The sequence below is a fragment of the Sinohyriopsis cumingii genome, chromosome 2 (genome assembly GCF_028554795.1).
Source record: "Sinohyriopsis cumingii isolate HCF-2022 chromosome 2, ASM2855479v2, whole genome shotgun sequence".
NCBI lineage: Eukaryota > Metazoa > Mollusca > Bivalvia > Unionida > Unionidae > Sinohyriopsis > Sinohyriopsis cumingii.
In genome coordinates this window covers 66,513,921-66,538,331 of record NC_142962.1, presented here as the reverse complement: position 1 = coordinate 66,538,331, position 24,411 = coordinate 66,513,921, and the positions used below count along the sequence as shown (strand labels likewise).

The following is a 24,411-nucleotide window of genomic DNA, read 5'->3' as shown; positions in this document are numbered from 1 at the left end:
TATTCATCCGTGGATATTGTAAGCGCTGAGGCTCCCACTCTTGTCTTTGCCTCTCCAATTCAACGGGTCTTGGTATTGGTAGTGGCTGTGGTGCTTGCCGCTTGGGCGGTGTCCTTACCATAGGCTTGATTTTACCTATCTGCCTCATGATCAGGTGAGGTAAGATTGGCCTTTTCTTTTCCTCTTCTACTTTCTTTTTCTTCTACTCTTCTTCTTTTTCTATTCTTTCTCTTTTTTCTAAGGCTTCCTGCGTCAGCTCGTCCAGGAGCCGCCTGGTATATTCCAGGTGCATCTGAAGTTCGATATTTTTTTTTAGTCTGCTGCCCATTCTTCATCGTTGTTGAATCAACAAGGTAGCCAGTCTGACTGACTGACTGGTTGGATTTAGGTCTTTTATCACCCTTTCGGGTATGTACGAACAGTTTGTTTCCCATTTGGAAATATTTGGTTTTTTCGAGGGGGAAGGTATGGTGCCACTTCGACCAACGCGTTAATGCACTTAGAAAGTGCTATTTGATTGGTCCGATTTCGAGACATTTATGTCTCAGGGGACTAATGGTGGGTGGGAATGGTCCACACGCACTCACCTAGATAGTACACGTCTGGAGGTGGCAAAGCAGGATCGGGCTCTGCAGAGGGTCGCACCCTGCATCCGGTATGTATTTTTAATCCTTAATTTGCTGAAAGGGGCCGTTTGCCATATTTATAATTTGGAAAATCATTTGTACTGTTTGTAGAAAGAATATAGATATAGATAGCAAGATGAATGTCGTAATCTATTTTAGGGGAGAAATTATTTAATTAATGATATTTGGTGTTTCTATGCTAATAATAATTGTTTCCGCTTTGTGCGGGGGGGGGGGCCTGATGACTGGGTTTTTAGTCACCTTATAGTTCACTATTTTAAGGTCATAATTCCTAATTATATAAGTTGATGCCACCTTGTGTGGCTGGTCCTGATGGCTTGGGTTTTTAGCCACCTTATAGGTCTACTTTTGGGTTGTTATTTTAATTTTCTAATTAGTTTATGATTAATTTGTTGCCGCATTGTGCAGAGGGCCCTGATGGCTGGGATTTAAGCCACTTATACTTTTAATGTTGTAGGCCAGTTATAATTAGTACTTTTATCACCATTCATGATGCTTTAAGTAGGAATAGAAAAATAGAAAAAGATGTTAGTATATAAGTTGTTGTCCTAATGATCATTTACCTGTTACACTGCCTGCTAGGCTATACATCTGGGCAGCTCATGGAGCTGAGGTAGGTGATAGGTGCAGGTGTAGCATCGGCCCTCGCACTGACGGTACCCACCCTGATTAGGTTGTAAACCGTATGCTACTCCCGCCCCCATTTTCCCACCCAGCCGCACTAAGAGTGGTGCCCAGTAATGTACAGTCCAATGACAATACACAAGTATGTATTAATTACTTAATTGATTTATTCTGTTTCTAGCCAGACTTACGAGCGTTCCCTTTATATTGGTCAAGCACGGACGTGAAGGAAAACATCCCTGACACCAAAACTTACATTGCCCATATTATCACAAAAAACGCGCGGACTTAAAAGAAAGACTCACTCACTTTTTTTATATTAACAATCACTAATTAAAACTTTTGATAAGCTACGGAAACGAAGTGCTTATAGGCACACTTCTATTTTTTAAACTTAATAACGTACCATTGACAATTGAATTAGTATTTCTTTTCTACAGTATTGGGTAGCCCTGAAAAGGGCTGTTTTTGTGAACGAGGAGCTATGGCAATCTTTTATGATCTAACATTGCGTTCTCGTCTGGCGGCAGGCTTTCCCACAGGATAGGGAAAACTTCTTGGGAAAGAGAAGGATAACTCTTTGGTGTCGACACGGCAGTCGACAAAACCTCTGTCAGGTTCCTGCTACTGCTGCTCTCTCTGTTCTCTCTGTTCTTTCTGAAGTCTAAACTTCGTTCAACTTGGCTAATCTTGAACACATCTTCATAGGAGGATGAGTCAACAATGGATGGTCAGACTGGAGACTACCCCGCTTTATATGGTTCAAGCGCGGATGCGATCGAAAACATCCTTACACGGTTTAGAGTCGGAACACTCAAATAGTTTGATTTGAGGGATAGAGAGAAGTCAAAGAGCATGGTTCATGCTACAAATGGCAAACAAACGACAGACGACTTTTTTCAAAACACAACACATTTTATTCAAATAACTAACAATCAACAATTAACAAATTTTTAAATTAACAATTCAATCAATAACAAACATTGTTTCTAATAACCATTTATTTTGGACAAGGTTGACAACGTTGTGAACTGAAGTTAGACTTCCACTGTTGGAAGTCATTGGGCCATTGATGTAGCCGTTTTTTTGCAAAAGACAAAAGATAACCATAATGGTCAAAAAACCATCGATCTACTTTCTCATCCTTTCTAGAGGAGTGACGATCAAAATAATTCACTAAATGTTCTAAAGAATATCCAAGACTGCGTTGATTCAGAAAATACACACAATATTGTCCAAACATCATGGAATCTGTGCCTTGTAATTTCACATTATTGAATCGTGTTGTCTGGGCATTTCTTCTCATAAAGTCAATGATGTCGTCTTCCAGAGGAGGCAATCCATACGGATCGAAATACTCCACATATCCTTCTTTAGGAAAGTAGACGGCTACCCAGTGGGTTCCTGGAAGATGACTGTCGTCCGTGTTGATGACATAAGATTGATGGTCTTGAGGTTTGTGATGAGGTAGTTCATCTTTAGCATACATGACAGGATTCCAAGAAGCAGTGTGTGAACTGTGGTTCAAAAGGTAATAAAGTTCCCAGGTATCCATTTTTGTGCTGTTTTGTTTATTCTAGTTATTTCTTCACAGGTAATGATAAGTGATCAATTCAATTCTGACTTTCCCTTTAAATTTGTCTGACAAGTAACCATTTCTTCGTTTTGTCTCTTCACTCTGAGTCAAGAGAGCTTCAGTGTAACAGATCTCCAGAGTCATTAATGGAGGACAAGAATGTTCACGCAAGCCTTTATACCACTGACGCAACACGGCTTTCTCCGAGACGAGACTCCAAGCTACTTCCAGATACTCGTCCAATTTTTCTTCTTGACACAGCATCAGACATTTATCATGTTGAATTTGACTGGGATGATCGTTTTGACATACATAGCAATCCTTCTTGATCAATTCCGTAATTTTTTCTGCCAAGTGTTTGGCAAAACAGGAGACTAAATGTTGTTCTTGTTCTGGCCATCTGGATTTTATCACTATGTCCTTTTCGTCTTTGTCTTGGGGTCTGCTTCCACGGGCTCCTCCCATTCCATGTCCAAAGATTCTCCACTATTCAAAGAGAGATAACAGTCCTCCATAGCTTCTAATAGTCTAAAATGACTTATCTCAAACTGTTGATTTCTATGGTAGTATCGAATTCGGCATACAGGATCACGTTCAACGTGTGGTCTAGAGGTGAATGTGCAAAGTGAAGATACACTCAATTTTATAGCGTGGAAATGTCCCTCGTAACTGCCTTGGTCTGGAGTGAAATCAGAAGCCCACAAAGCACAACCGCATGCGTAATCGTCGTACGTAATGCCGTGACTGGTGTTGGTTCCTAACTGCCCGGTAGCTTCGTACAGGGACAAGTACGATCTCAAGTAATTCTTCTGGGTAAAGTTATGTTCGACGGGTCTGGCACATAAGGTCTTGCCATCGCGACTGACTTCGATCTTGGACACGTTGTAATGATGAAACTCGAAAAGATTTTCCTTGTAGGCTCCGTTAAAGGCTGAATTTTTGACGATGCCAATGATCAAACGCTTGGGTAACTGTCCCTGGAACAGATGATCTTCGATCATGTATTGATGTCCAGCTGGTATGGTGAAGGTTTTTACTTCCACGCGTCGGATCGGATACTTGGCGGTCGTTCTGTTCAAAGTGTGACTGATGTCGTTTCCCACTTTAGGTAACACTTCCACGCGTCGCACGTAGAGTCTGGCTTATTGGATAATGGTTTTGTAATCGGCAGTTGTAGCCATCAAATGGAAAGTGGTACTGCTGAGATTCAGTCTCAGGCGAACATCTACACTGTTCAACAAATACTTCTCTTGCAACCACATGTCCAAATGCAAACGATCCATTAGTTCTAAACTACGGCTTAGTTTGATTTTCTCTTGACGTCCAGTAAATCCCTTATTTTCGTCATCTAGCTCGGTGAATTTGTTTGCCGTGTCAGGTTTCCATACCACGCAGGCATCTAGATGAGTGTTTTTGGCTTCTATTCCGTACGTCAAGAGATTTTCCAGGTACGCTCGATAAGGGTATGTATATACACTGCTGCTGACCAGTTTGTTAATTAAATATAGATCGACTTCGCTGAACAAGGAATGCATAAAATTGTTGACGGGAGTTACTACCTCACCGTCCCTTAGATTGAGACCATCCGTTGATGTGTCTTCCACATTGACTTTCAGGTACAAGTAACTGTTGTTCAGATCGATGTAATCGTCTGGCTGTCCTTTGATTTCAAACTCGATGAGAGCGGAGGCTGTCAAAGAGAAGACGGGATGAAATTAGATCCACTGAGATTCTTGCATCGTCATCATAGTGGGTGGCATGGCAAACAGATCCAGTTCCGACTTGGAACAGTCGCAAGACTCTCGGTGAATCATTTTTGTTTCTCTGTATGGTTTTTAATAATCAAAAACGTCTAAGTCTCGGACAGTTCTTCTATTCTTAGTCTTTCTTACTTTATGAGTATGAACGCTTCTAAAGGTGTGTTTTCTTCGTCGTCTCTTTCTGCCTTGTCCTCCGTGCTGTGGCGTCCGGGAAGCAGGAATGTCTGACTCAGCAGCGCCCAGGGCATTTATAGGCTTTTCTCGTCGGCCCAAAATGTCTTTGCCTGTTTTCAGCAAGACATGTTTGCCTGCTCTCAAGAAAGCTTCTTTAGAGTTTTGCTTGTCAATGATAACATTTTGGAGAAATTCTTTGCCGTGCGTCAATGCGGCATCTTTCAAGGCGTGCAATCCTCGTGTCACCATCGGTTACAACACCGGAGCCACCGAACGAAAGGCTGATTTCAACATATCTCCTAAACCATGTCCTCGCTCTCGAGCGACGCCTCGGTACACTAGATACATGATTTATGAGTCGTTAGAGAATTGTTTTAAAAAATGGAGTTTCACCGTGACTTTCCCTTTGGTGAATGAAATATTTTGTCCTAGATCTCCTTTTATAGCAATGTTGACAGTGTCAAAATACGACTTACTGACAGGTAAATAATGAGGGTGTACAAATTCGCGGTGAACGTGATAGGTGTTTCAACCTTCCTCGTCAGCGTTCGTGGCAAATCCACTTTGAAAGGAATGACACGCAGTAACGGTACCGAGCTGTGTCCCACCACGTTGTACTCCACCACATCGGAATACACAAAGATCAAATTCAGTCTTTGTTCAGTTCTACCGGGAAACGAAATTATTTTGCAAAATCCAGGTTGATGATAATGGTTGGTATGGGTTTACAAATCAGTATGAGGTAAATGAAAACTTTTCAGTCGAGTCTTGGCAGCACGATACAATTTCTAAACTCCTCCGTAACCTGCAGGATGGGATGGATCGTAGTAAATGCTGGCTAACACCTTTTCCATTTTTGTTAATAGGTCACCCACTCTTCGCTGATGCTACTTTGGACGGGCGAAAGGGTGGTTTGGAAACGGATTTACGTGTCCGATGGGCTACGGGAGTAAAAGTCGAAGCTAGTGGTGGAGGTGGTAATGGAATGACTTTGGTCTTCTTTTCTTTTTTCACTTTTGTTTTCCCTTCTTTCTTTTTCACTTCTGTCGAAGGAGGAGTGGACATCATCTTTTTAACACAAGCTTTCATTTCCTCTCGTTGGGGTGTGGGGGAATGGGTCAACAAGGACGCTGCAATCTTACTAGGAATGGGAGCTGCTGACGGTGTTTGAAATATTTATAGTACCTCATCTCCCTCAAGCTTTCGTGAGGTTGCGTCTCTCATGACCACTGGGGGTGGTGGTGGTGGTGTGGGTAATGGACTTTTCATCAAGGTTTTGAAATCTTTCAGAGTGGGTAGAGCTGTTTCGTCTAAAGCTTTCTGGTGAAAGAGTTGTAGTCGTTGCACGAGTTGACCGTACTTTTGAGATTTTTCTGTTTCGGACAAATCTTGGCGATCCATCAAGGACTGCAATTCGTGTTGTAACTGGGACATCTCGCTCAAATGGGGATTGGGAGGCAAATGCGGGATCCGTTGTTCTTGCCAACGATGGTATTCCATCCATCGTTTGTAAGGCACTAAAGCCATGTTTCGTCCTTCCATTCGATTTCAAGGGTCATGTCTGAGATGTTTGGACTTCCGAGGTCTCTTTTTATCCTGATCCTACGAGTCATCCCAGCATGGTTCCCCATACTCCTTTCAGCAAGGGTCCAAATAATAGAGGCAAAATTCCTCCGTGTTGGACCAACATCTTCTTCTTTTGACGAATGGGGATTTTCTTTTGAACCATTTGGCGAAGAACGTGACGATGTTTGCCTAAGCATCGTTTCTGGTGTTTTGACAAAGGTATCGTACCTTTCAAGGCGTTCAAACAACATTCGCACACGGTATCAATGACATCTTTGGAGGCGGTTTGAATGAGTTTTTATCCGCATGGGTGGAGAAGCTTTGGACAGGACAGACAACATGTCGCCATGTTTGACTAAACGAGGAGGCAGTCCTTTCCTTTCCTTTCATTTGGGTTTAGAAGAGGGATGTTTTCTAGGGGGTGACTTTTTGCTTGTTGGTTCCGGGACACACACCAAAACTACACTGACATCGATGACTTAGCACACGCGCTTTTCTTTTTTTTTTTTTTTTTTTTTTTTGGACTATCGCTTCGTCAAAAAGGTGACAATGTGTTTTCCAAAATCGCCAAAGAATCCTCCCCTTTGGCTACTCCTCGTTTTCTTTGGACTACTGTGTCTTTTCTTAGGGTAAGGTGGATGTTTGGCTAAACGTTTTGTCGGACGACGAGACTGTCCATGTCTCTTTTCCTTTTTGGACAGGAGAATGACGTTAGTGCATTCTTTGAGGTGACATCTTTGGGCGTTCAGGAGCACAAAATCACTGATACCCATGCCTTGTCTCAGGTCTTTTTTATACTGGAACGCGTCGCCACTTATTGTCTTTACGTCGTATCAACTTGATGACAGGCATCACGCGCCGTGGAGGAGTTCGCAAAGAACTAAATCGGGACAGTTCTTGCTTGGACAAATCCAGTAAACTCTGTAACATACCCGATCTCTCTTGGACTTCGATTTTGGGAGCAGGTTCTTTGTGAGCAGCTGCCACTGCAGCTAAAGAGGAGGAGGGTGTCACCGCTGAAGGCGAAGTTCTTGGAGATGTGGGTTTCCATGGTTTCATTAACTAAGGAAGAACGGGTGTCAAATTGGGTTGGGCAAGCATCACCAGCAACGGAAAAGTGGAAGATCCTGAGGCTACCGGAGATGCGGCCACTGACGTTGCAGGTCGTGGTTTGTGAATGTAAGGTTGCGTCCTGACCGAAGTGCCTCTCTTGCGGGTAGAAGCTGTTTTCTGGGGGCTTTTCTTTTTCTGGGGACTTTTCATTTTCTGTGAGCTTTTCTTTTTCTGGGGTCATGACCTGGTCTTGACACCGCTTCTCTTTTTCTTCTTTGGGCTTCGTTTGGCTATTTTGGGAGTGGCTTTTTCTTGGAGAGAACTTTGGGGGCATTAGGATCCCATTTTAAGAGGGAGCGAATGACGACACCTCCTAAATTACCGCTCCCTCCAGGTTTCAAAATGATTTGCTTTTTGGTTTGAGTGTCGATGCGGTGATCAGCCAGTTGTGTTAAAGTGACTTTAGGACGTGCGGTGCTTTGTTCCGTATAGTATCTCAAAAGAAACTGTCCATCGTATCCAGAGAAATTGTGAGTCATTACTGTGGCATGGCAATGACAATCTGCGTAACATTCAATGTCCTCTTGGCTCCACGTCTCGTCGATGGGGTCTAAGATCCACTGGGCGAAATCGGCTAGCGTGTTAGGTCCCCAAAATATTTTTTCATGTCCTCCAGGAATCTTACTGCAGTGAAGACAATGACTAAAGATAAGCTCTTGGATGCACTTCTCGCACGCTCGATGAGCCACGCAGAAATTAGGAATGTGAATGTCGGTCTCTTGCATGCATTCGAAATCGAAAAAGATGAAATTTCCTTTCTTCTGATTATCTTCCTCTTGATGTCTGGAATGGTATTTTTGAATGTAGCATTGGTGTTCCAAGTCCACGATTTGGTGACAAATGTGACATCGTTTCTTTCCTGAACATACGTGTGCCTTGGCACTGTTGGTACGTATGCATTGTCCACAAGTAGGGCACAATATCAGGAGTTGACAAGCACTTTTCTGCTGTGAACCTTGCGTCTTTAGATGATGTTGGTAACAGGTTGGACTGAAGAAAGTGCGCTGACGAGCAGGGCAATGCACTCGTTCTTGTCCTTTGTCCAGACAGGGTTGAGAGGCCAAACATCCCTCAAATTTCGATCCACAATGTTTGTGTTGCTCTCGACTGTTATAGCCATAGTCACATATCTCACAGTAATAACTGTATCACATGAATCCGGTGATACTGGTAATGGCATCGAAATGTTCATCGTGATAATAGACGTGAATGTATTTTCGGTCTTTAAAATCTTTGCCTCGAAAAACAAAGGTCCGCGCACTTCTTGAGGGTGCACTTTCAAGGTGTAACGTGGATCCAAGACATCTTGCAATTTTTGCATTTCAGGAATGTCACAGTTTAACCGCGCTTGCATTAACAGGACTTCGGCTTAATTTCGTTGTTTGGCACGATTTGAGTTTTGAATTGTTTGCCAAGCTCTTTTCCATTCTACAGTGTCAATCTTGTCGGCATACGTTGGTCCCACCACGATGGCACGAGCTAAACACATTTGATCTTGAGGGTTGTTAATTCGAACGAGGCTCATTTTGGTGCTGCGAAGGTTGTCCACCAATAACATCGGTGATGTGAAATTGGTAATTGGATTGTTGCACGTGTTGAATCTTGTTGATGACTTTGGAAGGTGTCAATTCTGCTGGGCTGCTAAACTCGATCCAAAAGGGGGACTTCAAACCGTCGTGATGAATGGAAAGTCTCAAGCGAGCATCTTCTTTGGCTTGACATTGACGTTTCAGTGTGGTTAACAAAGAATCCCACACGTCGGTGATGAAGCCCTCTGCTTTCTCCAGTTGTACGTTAGACTTGAAATGTTTAAACTTCACCGAGTAGGTGTAAGGCGGTGGTTCTAATTTTTCTAGAGGAACGCTTTTCCGTCTCTCGAACGTGATAGTACTTTTCAGGGTTTACTAATGGTGAACTTTGTCTGGATGTAGACTCTCTGAGTCTGGATTCTGGTCCACCCTTGTCATTTTCAAAATCACTGGCATGAATTTGTGTCAAGACTTCAGCTACTGTACGAGGCGATAAATCACGTTTCTGCCTCTTACTTTCTTCTTCTTTCTTCACGAATTGATGCGATCGTTTCATCTTGACTGAGAAAAGTCAAATGACTACATTTTAAACGCCATGGGTCACATTATATCCAATATTCATTTCACTCTCAAACTGAGCAGAACGATGGAAGAGCCTACACAGATCGAACTTTTGATCAGAGCTTTGCAAGGTGTCATAAAAAATAAATTCTTCAGACAAGCCGACAGACTACTCACCCTCCTTTCGAGATAAAAGTCAAGATACTTGCTATATCTGTAAGAAGAAAGGACATTGGTCTTCAGAGTGTCCAGACCGTCAAAAGGGCAAAACAGGTGCTAGAAGAAACAATAGTCAAGATACCTGTTATCATTGTCAAGAAAAAGGACACTGGTCTTCAGAATGCCTGAGAAACAACAGGAGCAAGAAGAAGGGAGGGGTTCAGAACAGGAAGAAGAAGAGGTACCCATCCCAAAGGAAGAACCCAGGTACGTTCAGAAAGAGAAACATGAGAAGAAAAGAAGACGAGGAGAAAGTGAGGAAGTAGTGGAGGAAAAACTTGTGAAAGTGAAGAAATTTAGAAAACAGAGAGAGTGAAGATAAAGTGTTATGTTGTGCTGTGAATTGGATTGTAAAATTTGTACCAGAAGAGACCAGGCATAAAGCTTAAGTGACTCTTGGTTTTGATTTTTAGAATAAGAACCTACACTCACGCACTCACGCATTCACACACGTACAATATGGGTAAAAAAGGCTTTTTTGAGTTTTAATTGATGTTGGCAATTGAAATACTATCTCTTTTCGAGAGAAGTTGGTGGCCCTGAAAAGGGCCCTTGGGTATTTTGTTTGTTAAAAAAACAAACTCAAGAATGAGACGTAATCATCTTTAACTGCCTTAAGCTTTGCCACGACCAAGGCCTACTTCTGAACTGGCTCCTGTCGATGATGATTTGGTAGAAATCACTTATGGTGGTATGGCATGAGTACGAACAGGGTTGGGTTGTTTATCTCGAGAAGGTCTTTTTCTCTTCGGTCGTAATAAAGAAGTCTGATACATTTGTTTGAGACTCCTTAACTCTGCTAAAATGTCTAAAAGTACCGTGACCGTTTGACTTTCACTATTCTCTCTTAGACTTTGTTTCTTTTCTGCTTCTTCTTCCTGTCGTTTCCTTCTTGCCTCTTCTTCTTCTTGCTGTTGTTGTTGAAGGAGAAAAGCTTGTTCTGCTTCCTTCTGCTGCTGTAAAAATTTCTCCAATTCTTCTTTCTGTGTCTGTTTAAAATCCTCGACGTGTGGTAAAGAAGGAGAAAGTGGCGAAGGTACTGTGTACCGGAACAAATTCTTGCGAAGAAGAAAGAAAATCCACTAAATCCCAATTAAAATCGACCTCTTCTGGAAGAAGAGATGTGTTAACTTTGGTAACCGCTTCTGTACCATCGCTTCTCGTCTCCACGGCCGGTGCACCCCAATTCATCGTCTTCTTAGGTTCAGTCATGATTGAAAACTGTGTTGCATGGATTGACTGAACACAGACGCTAGCGACTCTATATAGGGAATGTGACGTCACAGGTCGCTGTCTTCGGATTGGAAGACTGGTTCCGCATTGTGACTGAATTTTGTAACGCGCGTTTGGATTGGTGAATAAACTCAATCCGTTTTGATCCGCCCTTCCCCTATAAATAATCACAGTTCACCGCATTCCATTCACATGTTCTCGTCACAAGATGTGGACCAACGTAGAATCCTCTACAAAACTTAAACTAAAAACAATGTAGTATAACTTGTGGTGTAGCTTTCAATTTGCCGAAACTATACCAACAAATCCTTTTCTTTGATCTAAAGAATACAAGATTTTGAAATTATTAGACCCAACAAATACAACACAAAATCCAAAACACAATAAATGAAAACTTTTCCTCAAAAAATTCTTAATAATAAGAACAAGAAAAAGGCGCGTGACTGAATGTTTTCAATCATGTCCGAGCCTTTACAAATTTCAATCCGTTTTTCTTATCAAGCTCGGTACTTTATAAGCATTATGATGCTATAACACTACAACACTTAAACCAAAAACAATGTGGTATAACTTGTGGTGTAGCTTTCAATTTGCCTAAACTATAACAATAAATCCTTTTCTTTGATCTAAAGAATACAGGATTTTGAAATTATTAGTTTTCTTAAGGAACAACACTTCCTTTCAATTCACTATAGCCAAGTATAACTTTCAGTTTGCCGAAACAAATAGTATCCAAACTCTGCACATAACAACACTGAATGAAGCTCATCTTCCAAATAATTTAAAAAGAATATCTCTAATAGAATTAATAATCCTCTTTATATAACCTCATATATAGATATGATATTATTCAATGACAAAAAGCAATGATACAAATCGGAATAAAATATGATGTTTTAATCATGTTCGCGTGATGTTGATTTTCAATCCCTACAGAAGTGCTAGGTACTTCCGCAACAGAATAAAAAACTTAAACACACCACCTACATGTTTTCTATCAAGTCCGTGTGATAGAGATTTTCGATCCGTTTTGGGATGCTAAGGTATTTCAAAAGTAACTATGAAATGATTTGAAACATACACCAGAAAATTATACAACTTTACTAAATCATAATTGTAACTAACAAAAGAATAACTCTCTCTTGATAATTATGCCATCATACATGTGCACTCTAAAGAGAAATTGCTAGAGAGAAATGTAGGACTAACACAGAAAACTTCAATCCCAATATCAGGTGCTAAGGCATTTTCAAGAAAAAGCTTAAAGCACAAAACAATGTTTCCATCACGTCCACGTGATGGAAGATTTCAATCCTCTTTCAGGCACTAAGGTGCAACAATACAAAAATAATTGGACAACAATATGCCACGGCATATAGAAAAACTAGATACAAATAACAAAATGCAACTCATACACTCATGGTACAAAGATACTATGCATATAGACACTTTATTATTTTTTAACACATATTTTTGGATACAATTCAAAATTGTACACAGATAAGAAAACAAACCATAGAAGATTTGACCTAGATAGAGCCGTCCATGCACGAAAAAGGGGACACAATACAACAGAACACACATAAGGACACATCGCATTGGACTAAAATGACTCTGGCAGAGTCACTACTCAATATTAAAACAACAGGGAAAGGGAAGGAAAACTACCCTGGGACTTAAACAGTCCCCAGGGTGGATAGTACTTCCCTAGGTTCAAAGTAAGGAAGGATAGAAACCAGGCCCAATGCCAGCCCCGGTATAGGGAAGGGAGTACAACCAACCAAACTTTATTGGGATAATTTAAACTCTACCATATGACGAACAAAAATTAGACTAACCCTGACCAAATTTTTATCTTTATTCTTCTTGGAGACAAACAAACTTGTAACGCCTTATAGGTGGACAGGGATACACAAAGCATAAAGCATCATTAGAAAACCAGGATGTCACTTCTAAGTCTTAACCAATTAAAGGTGTTGGGATGAGAATAAGAGGTGTCAGCATAGTAGAATCCTCTACTCTCGTATCGTCAATGCTGTTCTGTACGGACTTACCCATGCATGTGAAATCATCATGGACAATTATCAAGATCACGGATACAAGCGGTTGGAAAAGAAGAATTTATGTGGAGAGACAAGGCTGTTTGAAGAGGGTTCTGATTTACGGACCAGAAGTCAGACAAAGTTTGAGGAAAAGAAGAAGTCCTATGCGATGCCTTCTATGTTAACGGAATAATGTTAACATAAACCCAAAGGCCCTTTTCAGGGCCACTCATGTCTAGAAAAGAATTGCTTTCTTGCCTCAAAATATTTTTGTCTGTTACATGTTGTATGTTGTCTATTGTCTGTGTTATATAAATCTAAGTCCCACTCCTTTGCTCAGTACTGTGACATCACCTCCCATGGTTACAACGGTGTTACCAATACCGTTACGTCAGACGCTATACAGACTCCACTTTCCTTTGTCCGTCAACAGGCCCAATATTCCCCATGTTAAATTTCCCTAGTCCGTAGACAGGCCCAATCCATTTTCCCTGTACATTCCTATGTTCAATTTGCCATGTTAAATTCGCCTTGTCCGTGGATTTGCCCGGGGGGTGGGGGTGTCTGTAATGCCTTTTACCATTGTCTGTAGAGTGCCCCCATTCACTACGTAGATTTTTCTCTTGGAATGAGAAACTTGCTTGCCATTTGTGCCATAGTTTAGCTTTCACTTTGCTATACACGTTATAATTAAATATCTTCCTGTTGTTCGTTATTTTTGTGACCTATGACCAAATCAAGGAAATGAAAAAGTAACAAACAGAACATTACAAGGGAAATATTGGAAATCGCGAAGGAAAAAACCCCAAATCATTTAAGTGAGAAAACTGCGAAAATTAAACAACTCGGACATTTCACCTTGTATAGCTTAACATTTAATTTTCTCCAAGACTGAATGAATCTTTTTAGTACATTCTGCTTGCCACGATATAAATATTCTAAGTCCCAAAATATCTTAGACCTATTACAGCATTTAAACATCTTTACCTTTTATTTTGTTGTACTTCATATTTGTTATTTAATTCTTGGAAGGGTGTATCTTCCTGACGTTCTGTGCAATTCGTCATTTTTACTTTTGTTTAATTTTACCTTTAATTGGTACAAAATAGACATTTTTTGCTGATGTGCCGTCAAGTCCTAATATATTCATACAAAGTCCTTTTCTAAAGCATGCATTGGATGTTCACGAGAAAGCTTAACTCGTTGAACAAGGAAAATAAAAACCCTACCTTGTCCTCGACACACACGAGCAACGGAACATGGCCAAGGTTCTTTTTTAGGATGTTCAAGATAAGCATGGGCTGAAATAGACGTTTCATGTGTATTTTTACATTATCGATCATGAAATATGAGAGATATTGCTGAGTAAGGACAGCCTTGCATGCAAACAGAAAGAGAGAGAGAGAGAGTATTTGGGAAGTTATGTGTGTATGAGAGAGCCTAGCGAAGCAATTGTAAGTACCATTTTTATAGGTCTTTGGTATGACTTGGCTGGGATTCGAACCCAAGACCATCCGCATCCGCTGCGGACGCTCTAACCCACTAAGAAATTAGCGGTGGAGCGTTATCTATATGCATTTACGAACACTCGCCATTAACCAGGTGATATATACGCTTATGAATTAATGAACTGAATATTCCCGGTTAATGATACATGTGAAAGCTGCTTTCCTTCCCAAAACCTATATTTAACTAAAATGATAATACTGTATTTTGTTTCAACGCCTACCGATGTAAAAAGATGAGTTTGTTACCCAAGATCCTTATACGCCTTCCAGTTTTACTTATTTAATATTGTCGAAACCATTGATTTTGTGGTCCAAATAAAATATTATCTACAATTAGTGAATATTTTGATAACGTAACTAGCTATCTTTAAATTGTGCAAATTAGTTACAAATCATCCTATAGCGACACATATACAGTGAGAGCACGCTCATCACACTTTGCTTCTCGACCCCAAAGTTAATTATGAGTTTACTCTGCACAGATGAACGTGCTACATTGACCTCAGTGTTGCTTTGTTGTTATCGTTATACGAATACGTGGTGAACTGGGATATTCCACACCTTATTTCTATCTTAATCATAGCCCAAGATTTTCGCTTCCCACTAGTACCTTCCACCTCCCGCAGATTTTCACTTTTCTTTCTGGTGTAATTATTTAAAAATATTTTCACCATAATTAATTAGGACAGTCACACAACTATGCCATGTCATTATCTAAATTTTCGTTTATTTCTTGAATGGAGTGAAGTTTTTAACAAACAAATTCGTTACTAGTGTGCTAAGCACTGCTATATGATGCAAATTACTACCGTATCGAATGTCTGTATATTTATAAACAGCAAATACTATACTGGTCAATATTACTATACTAACTACTACCATTATCAACTTCTATGAGGGTCCCGAGTTGTCTATAGGACTCACTGTACTAATTAAGTTCCCATAGTAAACATATGCATACACCATGATATTAAAAATTAAATAACTTAAAATTGTTTGAGTACTCATGACCAAACCTATATTTATCAGTATAGATGAAACCTGGATGTCAGCTTCTGTACTGTGTAGAGGAAAGGATATGAGCCGCGGCATTTTCTGGACTTGCATGTGTTTGAAATATGTGCTTTCAACTCCGCACCAAAGAGTCACGTGCTAATTTTAGTAATGATTGTTCCAAACTCAAGACTGTTAAAGGACTTAAATTCCATCAATAAAACAATGTCTCTATTTTTGTCACTTACAACTAGGATAAGCTATCAAAAGATTCTTTTTCCTAAAACATAACATACATTATTAACCAATCGTGGTTAGCCAAACCCATCTATACTCATTTTTCCATATCATTAGTACCGTGTGTCCTTTAAAGAGCTCACCGTTCCGGATCATTGCCATCTCACCTGTCTGCGTGGGTTCGAGTCTCGGGTTCGGCCAGTGTGGGTAGGTGAGAAAGCTTGCCAGTAGCTTCTCGTGGGTCGGTGGTTCTTTCCGGTGATTTCCCGGGTTCTTCCTCCACCATTAATACTGGCCGCCATGTATAGCCTATCGTGTGCTGAAAAATAGTGTTAAATCTACAACAACAACAACAACTAAAAGGGTAAAGATCAACTTCAATGTAGGAACGGATCCAGTCGTCCATAAAAGAGAAAGGATTCACTTTATATCTCACAACCTCCTCTTCTAATTTATAATTTGGAATGATATTCTACCTACTAAATTCCTGACGCACTCTGGAACAAATTAATTACTATAGTGATCTGGTTTGTGATACAAAGATTGGAAGTTGACCCAAGGGCACCCTATTCTTGATGCAAGCACCGACACAGATTACGGCTGACAAAAGGCATATCTGAAGTCATTGTACCACACAAAAGATCAATCATTTAAGGCTAATATATAATAACTAAAAGCTGGTAGGTAAGCCGTTTTTGAAAGTTTATCAACTTACTATATAATTGTGATTAATGCTATTCATTTGCACATAAAATCATTAGAACATTCTTTGCTTGTTTTTCAATTAAGTATGCTGCTTTATTGGCCAGGCACGTGGCTTTGCTTTTGACGCTTTTGCTGACGGAGACAGACAAAGCAGTCTTTTTAAAGTTAGATTGACTCAGTCACATACCTAGAAATTTGATATCATATACAGACAGTGGCAGTACCAGAATTTGAGGCGCCCAGGAAAAATGTTATTTAGTGGCATCCGCACTGAGGCGCCCGGGGGCGATTTTCTTTAGTGGCGCCCCCATTTTCGCCCAGAGAACCAATCTTTACAACAGTTACGAGACGGACATTTATATGCGAGTAGCGAGAACAAGTGGTGGTTGCGACATTCATTGGATATTCTAAGCTGAGGTAATATCTTTGATGGCTTTCTTGCATACGTCTCAAAGCAAAAACTGTCGTTATCTGATGGTGTTTCTTTCTCTCCCCCCCCCCCTTAATATGCATATTGGGATTCAGATAGAAACATTTACAAATGGCTTTTAAACGTGTTTTTCAATTCAAATCCTTCTTTGGATCAGAACAGGATGATCAAGTACAATAATTTTACTTTTGATGTACTATCTGCTTTTGTTCAGTTCCAATGTATCAAAGATGACGTGAGTGGAATAGCGCATGAAACCGTTATAATGCGTTTATCATTTAATATAAGATGTTTCTTGTCTTTCACGCTTAAATTTGGATACAAATTTGAAGGTCTGTGCAAGAATTAACCTTTTATGGGTGTTACTATACGTGATAAATGTGAAATTGCACAACAACTATGTCTATGAAACTAAGATGCCAAAAAGAATGTTTGGCATCGTTCGCCAAAGCAATTGTGACAGCTGGTTATATCAAACCACAAGAAGAGTGCAAGAGTAAATGTCCATTTCGATGATTGGTGATTTATTTCGTTAAGAAACCAGACTCGTCAGAACATATTTGTCATGAAAAATAGAAACATATAATCATTTTTGACATGTTTTGCATTGGCGTACACTTTTCACGTGAAAAAGCTAATTACCTTTTCATGAAGATTTTGAAAGTAATGTCTAGAGAAATGTTAATCGTAAAGATTTGCCATTAAAGAAAGTTCCATTTGTGAAATAGTCATTTTTTGTGGAAAAATAATTTTTGTAAACGTATTTTGTTGGTGAGACATCACTACGCTAATGACACGAATGACCACTGATAATCGTTCGTAGCATAAGATAAATTCTACAAGTATTAGATATCTACATACATTACGAGTCTATAAAGATTTATATCCAGTTATTCTTTGGAGCGCTAAAGCGGACACCAGAAAACACACTCTTTCCGCTATACCTGAATTTTTCTTAGATATATACCAAGCGAGTCCCGATAGATCAGACATCATAGTTCCCTTCTTTACAAGAATCAGCTGCTGTCAAATTAATAAGCTGCTCTAGATTGGCGGCTCTTTCATACTACCGCACTTGTACACAATGTTATTCGATTATAAATATCATCTATCTTCATAAGACGGAGTTTCTTTTTAATTATAGAACAACTTTTCTTTGCAAAATTCCATCCGCTTCACCTCGATATACAGTTGATGGTACTACTTACCCATCTTTAATGGGCGTTCCACTTAGGGAATAGATTCTCTACTGTCGATATGAAGTTATGGTGTTTTTGAACACATTCTCTATCACTTCTTGTTTCATTTTTGTTTAAAAAAATAGATTTAATTGGTATTATTTATTGATCATAAGTTTCCCCAGTAGTACGTTAACTGCTCTGAATCACAGGTAACATTTCTCTGCAGAGCAATTTTAATCGCTGTATATATCTATCTACAATGATGGATAGAGAGAGAGAGAGACAGTAACATCATAACTTTTCACTTGGTAACATACTAATATGATCCCCACAATCCCATCACACACCAAATCACTTGCCTTATTTACTGCACTGAAATAGCGGATCTAAGCAACTTTACTCCCTTGATAATTCCATACTGTGAATTAAAACTAATTCATCCCACAAGCGACAGCAATAACTAGTCCTTTATTACCACATTAACGTGCAACTATCAAAATTCACTCTCACGAGGACTAACTGCTATTGGTAGCCTCATACTACACTTCGATACATCATGTGACCATATTGTGCATGGTTAAGCTCTATTTTTAGGCGGGAAAACACCCACGTACATCTAAGCTGTATTGTCTTCAAATATAATTTTCAGCTCTTTTAAATTGAACACAATCATAATATCTTTACATTCCAAATAATAAAAAATTTAAAAAAAAAAAGAAATGCGAAGTAAAATTGTCCGATGTATTCACATGTTAGAAGCCATATCTGAGTAAAGAAGGATGTCCTTGGAGCAAATAAGATCAATCTATTTTAAGCAAATTATTTTTCTTTTTCTTGTAGAACGTGCGCTGACCACCCAACCCCTTGCCCTCCCCACTATGGATGCACTGAATGTGGAAAGGGGGCAGGATATAATTAAGAAAAAATGAGATTCTTGCAGCGTGTACTGTTTTGTGTTCTCCTATTATAAAGTAATTTTAATGGCTAGAAAGACGATCCAATATTGACGGCACCCCATTCCATTTGCATCTGTTATGTAACCCTTTCTTTGTGAACTTGAAAACAACAGTCCAATACGGAAGTGCTCATTTACTTCAAGAAAAAACAACTCCCCAAAATACCAATCAGTACATCCTCTACCTTTTCCTTCAAGGCAAGAAAGAAAGCTCGTATGCAATATGCTGTCATTGAAAACTATATTCTGAAATAATTTTGTTCTCATGGAACAATTTGGCGGAGGAAAGAGACAAAGTCACAATCAAAGGAATCTTGTGATTTCACTATCGTAACAAATGCAGTACACTCCAATCGCCCAAAATACCAGTCTATCCTAAGATCGCTTGGTCATTTCTTTCAACTTGAGAAATAACCTCTCGAGCAGTTGATGGAATACCTTTAAATAGCATGGGTTTGGCGATTAGCCTTCGGCTAAGTGTGCCACATATTTTGGTACAGGAAGGTTAGATAATGTTCCAGTTGTGAATTTGTCTCCTTCAGCCACCACGTTGTATTATGTGAACAAATGTAGTTCCAAATATAGTTCGAGATGGCGGTAAATTATATCCGGGGTTTTTCTTGTTTTTTTTTTTTGTTTTTTTTTATTTATTTATTTCTTTTGACAGAAAAGGTCCGGGATGTTCTGAATGAATTCTGAATACTTAAAAACTCTAATAACAAGCACAAAAAAGAGGACGCTGAAATGGATCGATATGTCCTAAAGTGCCTGTGAGCAAAAATCAGAGACCAGTAACACTGACACTAACTACTGTTGATAAACACTAAGAGCCCTCACTTACACGTGCAATTTCTGGCGTTCAAGCAAAATAACATCTTACCGCTTATTACGGAATCTGCAAAACGGTTTTCTCTGCGACTTTTTTTTATTTTTGTTGGGGGTGGTTCACCGTGGTTGGGTGGGAGAAATATGCAAAATGACCATTACCATTTGGTCTTAGAGTCAGCTTTAATCACGATCTTTTTTGATGCCAATTCATACACTTTCTGCGTAAAAGAAATGAACAGCAGTTGGTAGATCACAATGAACTCATTTTGCTAGCTTAAAATACAAAAGCTGAACTCCTTTTGCTATATTAAAATGCATCAACTGAAAATAATTTTTCAAATATATTATAATGCAGTGATTAAGGTTGTATATGTGAGCTGGTAGGTCTAACCATCCTATACGAGTTGTATAATGAAAATTTCTTAAGTTTAATGTACTCTTCCTACGACAATGATTTTGTCCATATGTTAAACTAATATACAAGACACGTTATGACTTTGTCTTCTGGGACTAATTAACATTTTAGTGGAAATGCTATCCCTTATACAGAAAAAGGGTATTGAAATTTAAAATCCTGCCATTTATAAAATAACCAAAATACTCTCTGCCTAGCACCCGCGCGTGGGAGAAGGGTAGAGATCGTAAGCGTGAGTACAAGTCGAGCAGCATGAAGCAAACTCTATTTCAATAACGCATTGTGGCCGAGTGGTCTAATGCGCTCTCCGTCACGGATCACTGCCATCTCACCTCTGTCTGCGTGGGTTCGAGTCCCGGGCTCGACCAATGTGGATATGTGAGAAAGCTTGCCAGTAGCTTCTCGTTGGTCGGTGGTTCTTTCCGGGGTTTTCCCGGGGTTCTTCCTCCACCATTAATACTGGCCGCCATGTATAGCCTATCTTGTGCTGAAAAATGGCGTTAAACCCTATAACAACAACAACAACAATAACGCATTATCAATGTGCAAACTGTTTATAAAAATGTTCAACCGGAGTTTTCTTAAAATCGGAACAAAGTTCTTCTAGAACAATTTACTTTTTACCCTTATCTGGGGTCTCATTTTACGACTTAGTTTAAAACATAAATCTTGTTTATTTGAAAATTAGTCATTCGTGCTGTAAGATCTTAGCAGAATCAGCAATATGATTGTTGTATCCTGTAGTTGATTTGGGCGGCAATTTATTTATTTAAAATATCTAACGAATGGAAATAGAAAGTGCTCTTCAAAAATCATTTTGGAAAAAAAGACTCGAATTTATAATGAAATTTCAAAACGGTATATTCTTGGATTGTATTAAGACTTGTCACATCAGGACGACTTGGGCCATCACAGTCACATCAACAATTCCAGCGTTGGATTTGGATTTTATTTGGATTTCTACTAAAGTATATTCAGAACGATAATCATTTGGATTTTTGTCTGTAATTAAAAGAAGGTTTCGGATTTCATTCTCATTACCGCAATTTCCGTATTTTGCATTTTCACTTTGTATTCTAGGGAAATAAATTATTTGTTGAATTTACCAAGCTTGTTGCTTTTAACTCTTTTCTATTTGTTGTTTTAAGACCATCATGTCTAAGAATGTCTCGAATCAAATCAATTAATGTGATAATAATGACAACAACAAGCCCTCATCCACCCACAGCTGTGACTTCAGATCAAAATTTACAAACCCCAGATTAAAATCACCATTTAGAAGTAAAAAACGATGTATTTGAAAAGACCTTCTTGCACTCAAATGCTCTCTTCTTTTGCCAAGGAAGGCAAATAACAGGCTTTACAAGCCGATCTCCAGAATTTATTGCATTTCGCATCGATAACATGTTCCAGCAGTTGTTAAAGGTCAGGGTCATATCACGAGCTGAGGACATCACTAAAATGGATACGAGTTTACTTCTGAAAGATCGAAATGCGCAGAAAGCAAGAACAACGGATACTATAATAACACCAGCCTTACGCAAGCGTATTTTAAAAACAGGAATAGCCTGGCTTAAACAGCATCAGCCATTTGTTTTTTTGTAAATAGATACAAAATGATCATAACAAGCTCCTTAGATGACTGCCATGACCCGTTCTGACACTCTACCATATATTACTACATAAAAATCGACCACTCTTCGCTAACGAAGATGGAACTATGTATACTATCCCAATGGGGGCCGCGAGTGGCCGAGTGGTCTAAAGCGCTCACCGTTACGGATCACTGCCATCTCACCTCTGTCTGCGTGCGTTCGAGTCTCGGGTTCGGCCTATATGGGTATGTGAGAAAGCTTGCCACTAGCTTCTCGTGGGTCGGTGGTTCTTTCTGGCGTTTACCCGGGTTCTTCCTCCGCCATTAATACTGGCCGCCATGTATAGCTTATCCTGTGCTGAAAAATGGCGTTAAACCCCACAACAACATACTATCCCAATGAACAGGCTAATGAAAGAAAAGTTAGAGCTACCTAAAAGTGAACGCTTTGCTAATAAAATCTTCTAATATGTTGACAAAAAGAAAGTAAATTGGAAGTATAAGGATTAAATGATCATGGTAAAGTTTACCTAATCACTCACAAGACCTACTGACTTTATTTACTGTGTGAGTGAATAGGTAAAATTTACACATTGATATCTACCCAACCATGCCCATTTAATCCTATAACATATAACTAGATACATGAAAGCGCGAGCACAGATAACTTGTTATAGAAATATGCTGATACACAGAGTTGAGAATGATAACTACAATATAAATGTCCAAGAAACATCACAATTCATGTTTCGAAATAATCAACGTAGATTTTGTTTAAAAAATCAACTTACACTGTAAGGATTTCCCTCCGCTGGTGGAACATTATGCTTTGAGAGAATACTGAAATAAAAAATTAATCAGCAAGTAATATTTTGGACATTCATCACTCAATACGAAAAAATTAATTTCTTCTTTGAGTACCCCACCCCACCCCACCGTCTCTCACAGAGGTGAAATTTCATCAGTCTTGAGTCACAATAATTTTCTCAAATGCATAAGTATGAAAATATCGAGTTTGCATTATTCGATATATATATATAACAATATTTTATACGGCTGGCTTTTATGCTAAAAATATGCTAAAAATAGAATTATGGAAATTTAAAGGTCTACAAATAAATTTTAATACATTTTTTTTACTTCTTAAACAGATTTCAAATTGACTATAACACTTTGAATTCATGAAAAAATCGAGAGTTTATATTCTAGCTTCTATCATCTTCCCATAGGGAAGCCAAATATTCCTCAGTTGTTATAATGGGCATAGTGGCTGATTTTTTTGTAAAAAAATAACATTGTTGACGTCAATTTATCTTGAACTCCCCCTCAACAATTGTCAAACTTCTTCAAACCCCCTCCCCCCCCCCCCCCCATTTTGTTGACATAATTAATGGACGACCCCAATTTAGTCTTTAACCTTTTTAAAACGGTTACAAATTAGGTTCATTCATCGTAAAGCTTTCGGCGGTGAAGCAAAGTGAGTGGTAGTACTAATACTATTGCCTCTACTTAGTAGACGGGGTTACGACATCGGAGCTAGGTGGGTGGGTGTTGTCAACATTGATGGACACTATTAATTTATTAATTAATACCTACTGTTATTCAATACCAAACGACGATTGGAATGATTCTCGTGTATATTTCATATTCCCATATCAGTTGATAATAAGCCATCCATTTAACTCGTTAATTTCACGATTAGTATTATACCGGGAATGCTATCAGTAGCAAAGTACGGTTGCTCCGGCAAGCAAGCGCTCGCTGATTTGTTTCCCTGCGGTTGCTACCCAGCGAACAGTAGAATTTTCCCTGCCAAGTGCAGAATTCTGCAGAATTCCGCGGGAAGTATAAAAGGCTTGTCAGCGTCTCTACTGGGACCTGTTTAGGTTTCCGAGGGTCACGTTAAGAGCTCCGTACGTTTAGACAGAGCGTGCGAAATCATTTACTATTTTTACTACGAATACCATATAAAGATGTGTGCAAAGAAAAGGGAACTCTTTTGTTTATTATTTTCCGCGGATCAGAATTCATAGTTATTTCACAACACCTATATAAAAAACTGCAATGGAAATAATGTTTATTTTATAGTAAATTTTGGATAGCTCTAAAACTAACTTGTGAAATCTAAATATGTGTAATAAAACCTTTATGGATAATTATTGATTCATTGTTATGTTATTGTCTTTTTTAAATGAGCAACTTCAGTTTAAATATCTGCTTATCAGTTATATTGTTTTTAGACAATATTTTACGATTCTGTGAGGTCAAGTCAAGTGTTTCTTGCAGACCTTGTTCAAAAATGATGTTTATTACAATTCAATATAATAATAATAATAATAATAATAATAATAATGAAAATACTAATGATAAATAGTGCAGGTTTGAATACAGAGTAAATAAGTGTTTCTCAAGGCTTTGTACATGTGCTGTTAGTTATTATTGTTACAGCCACTGAGTGTGTCTCAAGGCTTTGTACATATGCTGTTAGTTATTTTTATTACAACCATTGGATGTGTCTCAA

At 39.1% G+C, this 24,411-nt stretch overlaps 1 protein-coding gene across 2 annotated transcripts in view; it reads right to left on the bottom strand.

Annotated features, from left to right (window-relative positions):
- Window positions 1–24,411, bottom strand: part of LOC149805078 (ribonuclease Oy-like) — a 50,672-nt gene that overhangs the window by 3,753 nt on the left and 22,508 nt on the right. For both annotated transcript variants that reach the window (XM_089947140.1, XM_089947146.1), the window contains exons 8-9: window positions 22,682–22,730; window positions 14,274–14,345 (exon numbers count right to left, since the gene is read on the bottom strand). In XM_089947140.1, coding sequence (XP_089803266.1) covers window positions 14,274–14,345; window positions 22,682–22,730 — 121 coding nt within the window. The remainder of the gene's footprint in view (window positions 1–14,273; window positions 14,346–22,681; window positions 22,731–24,411) is intronic.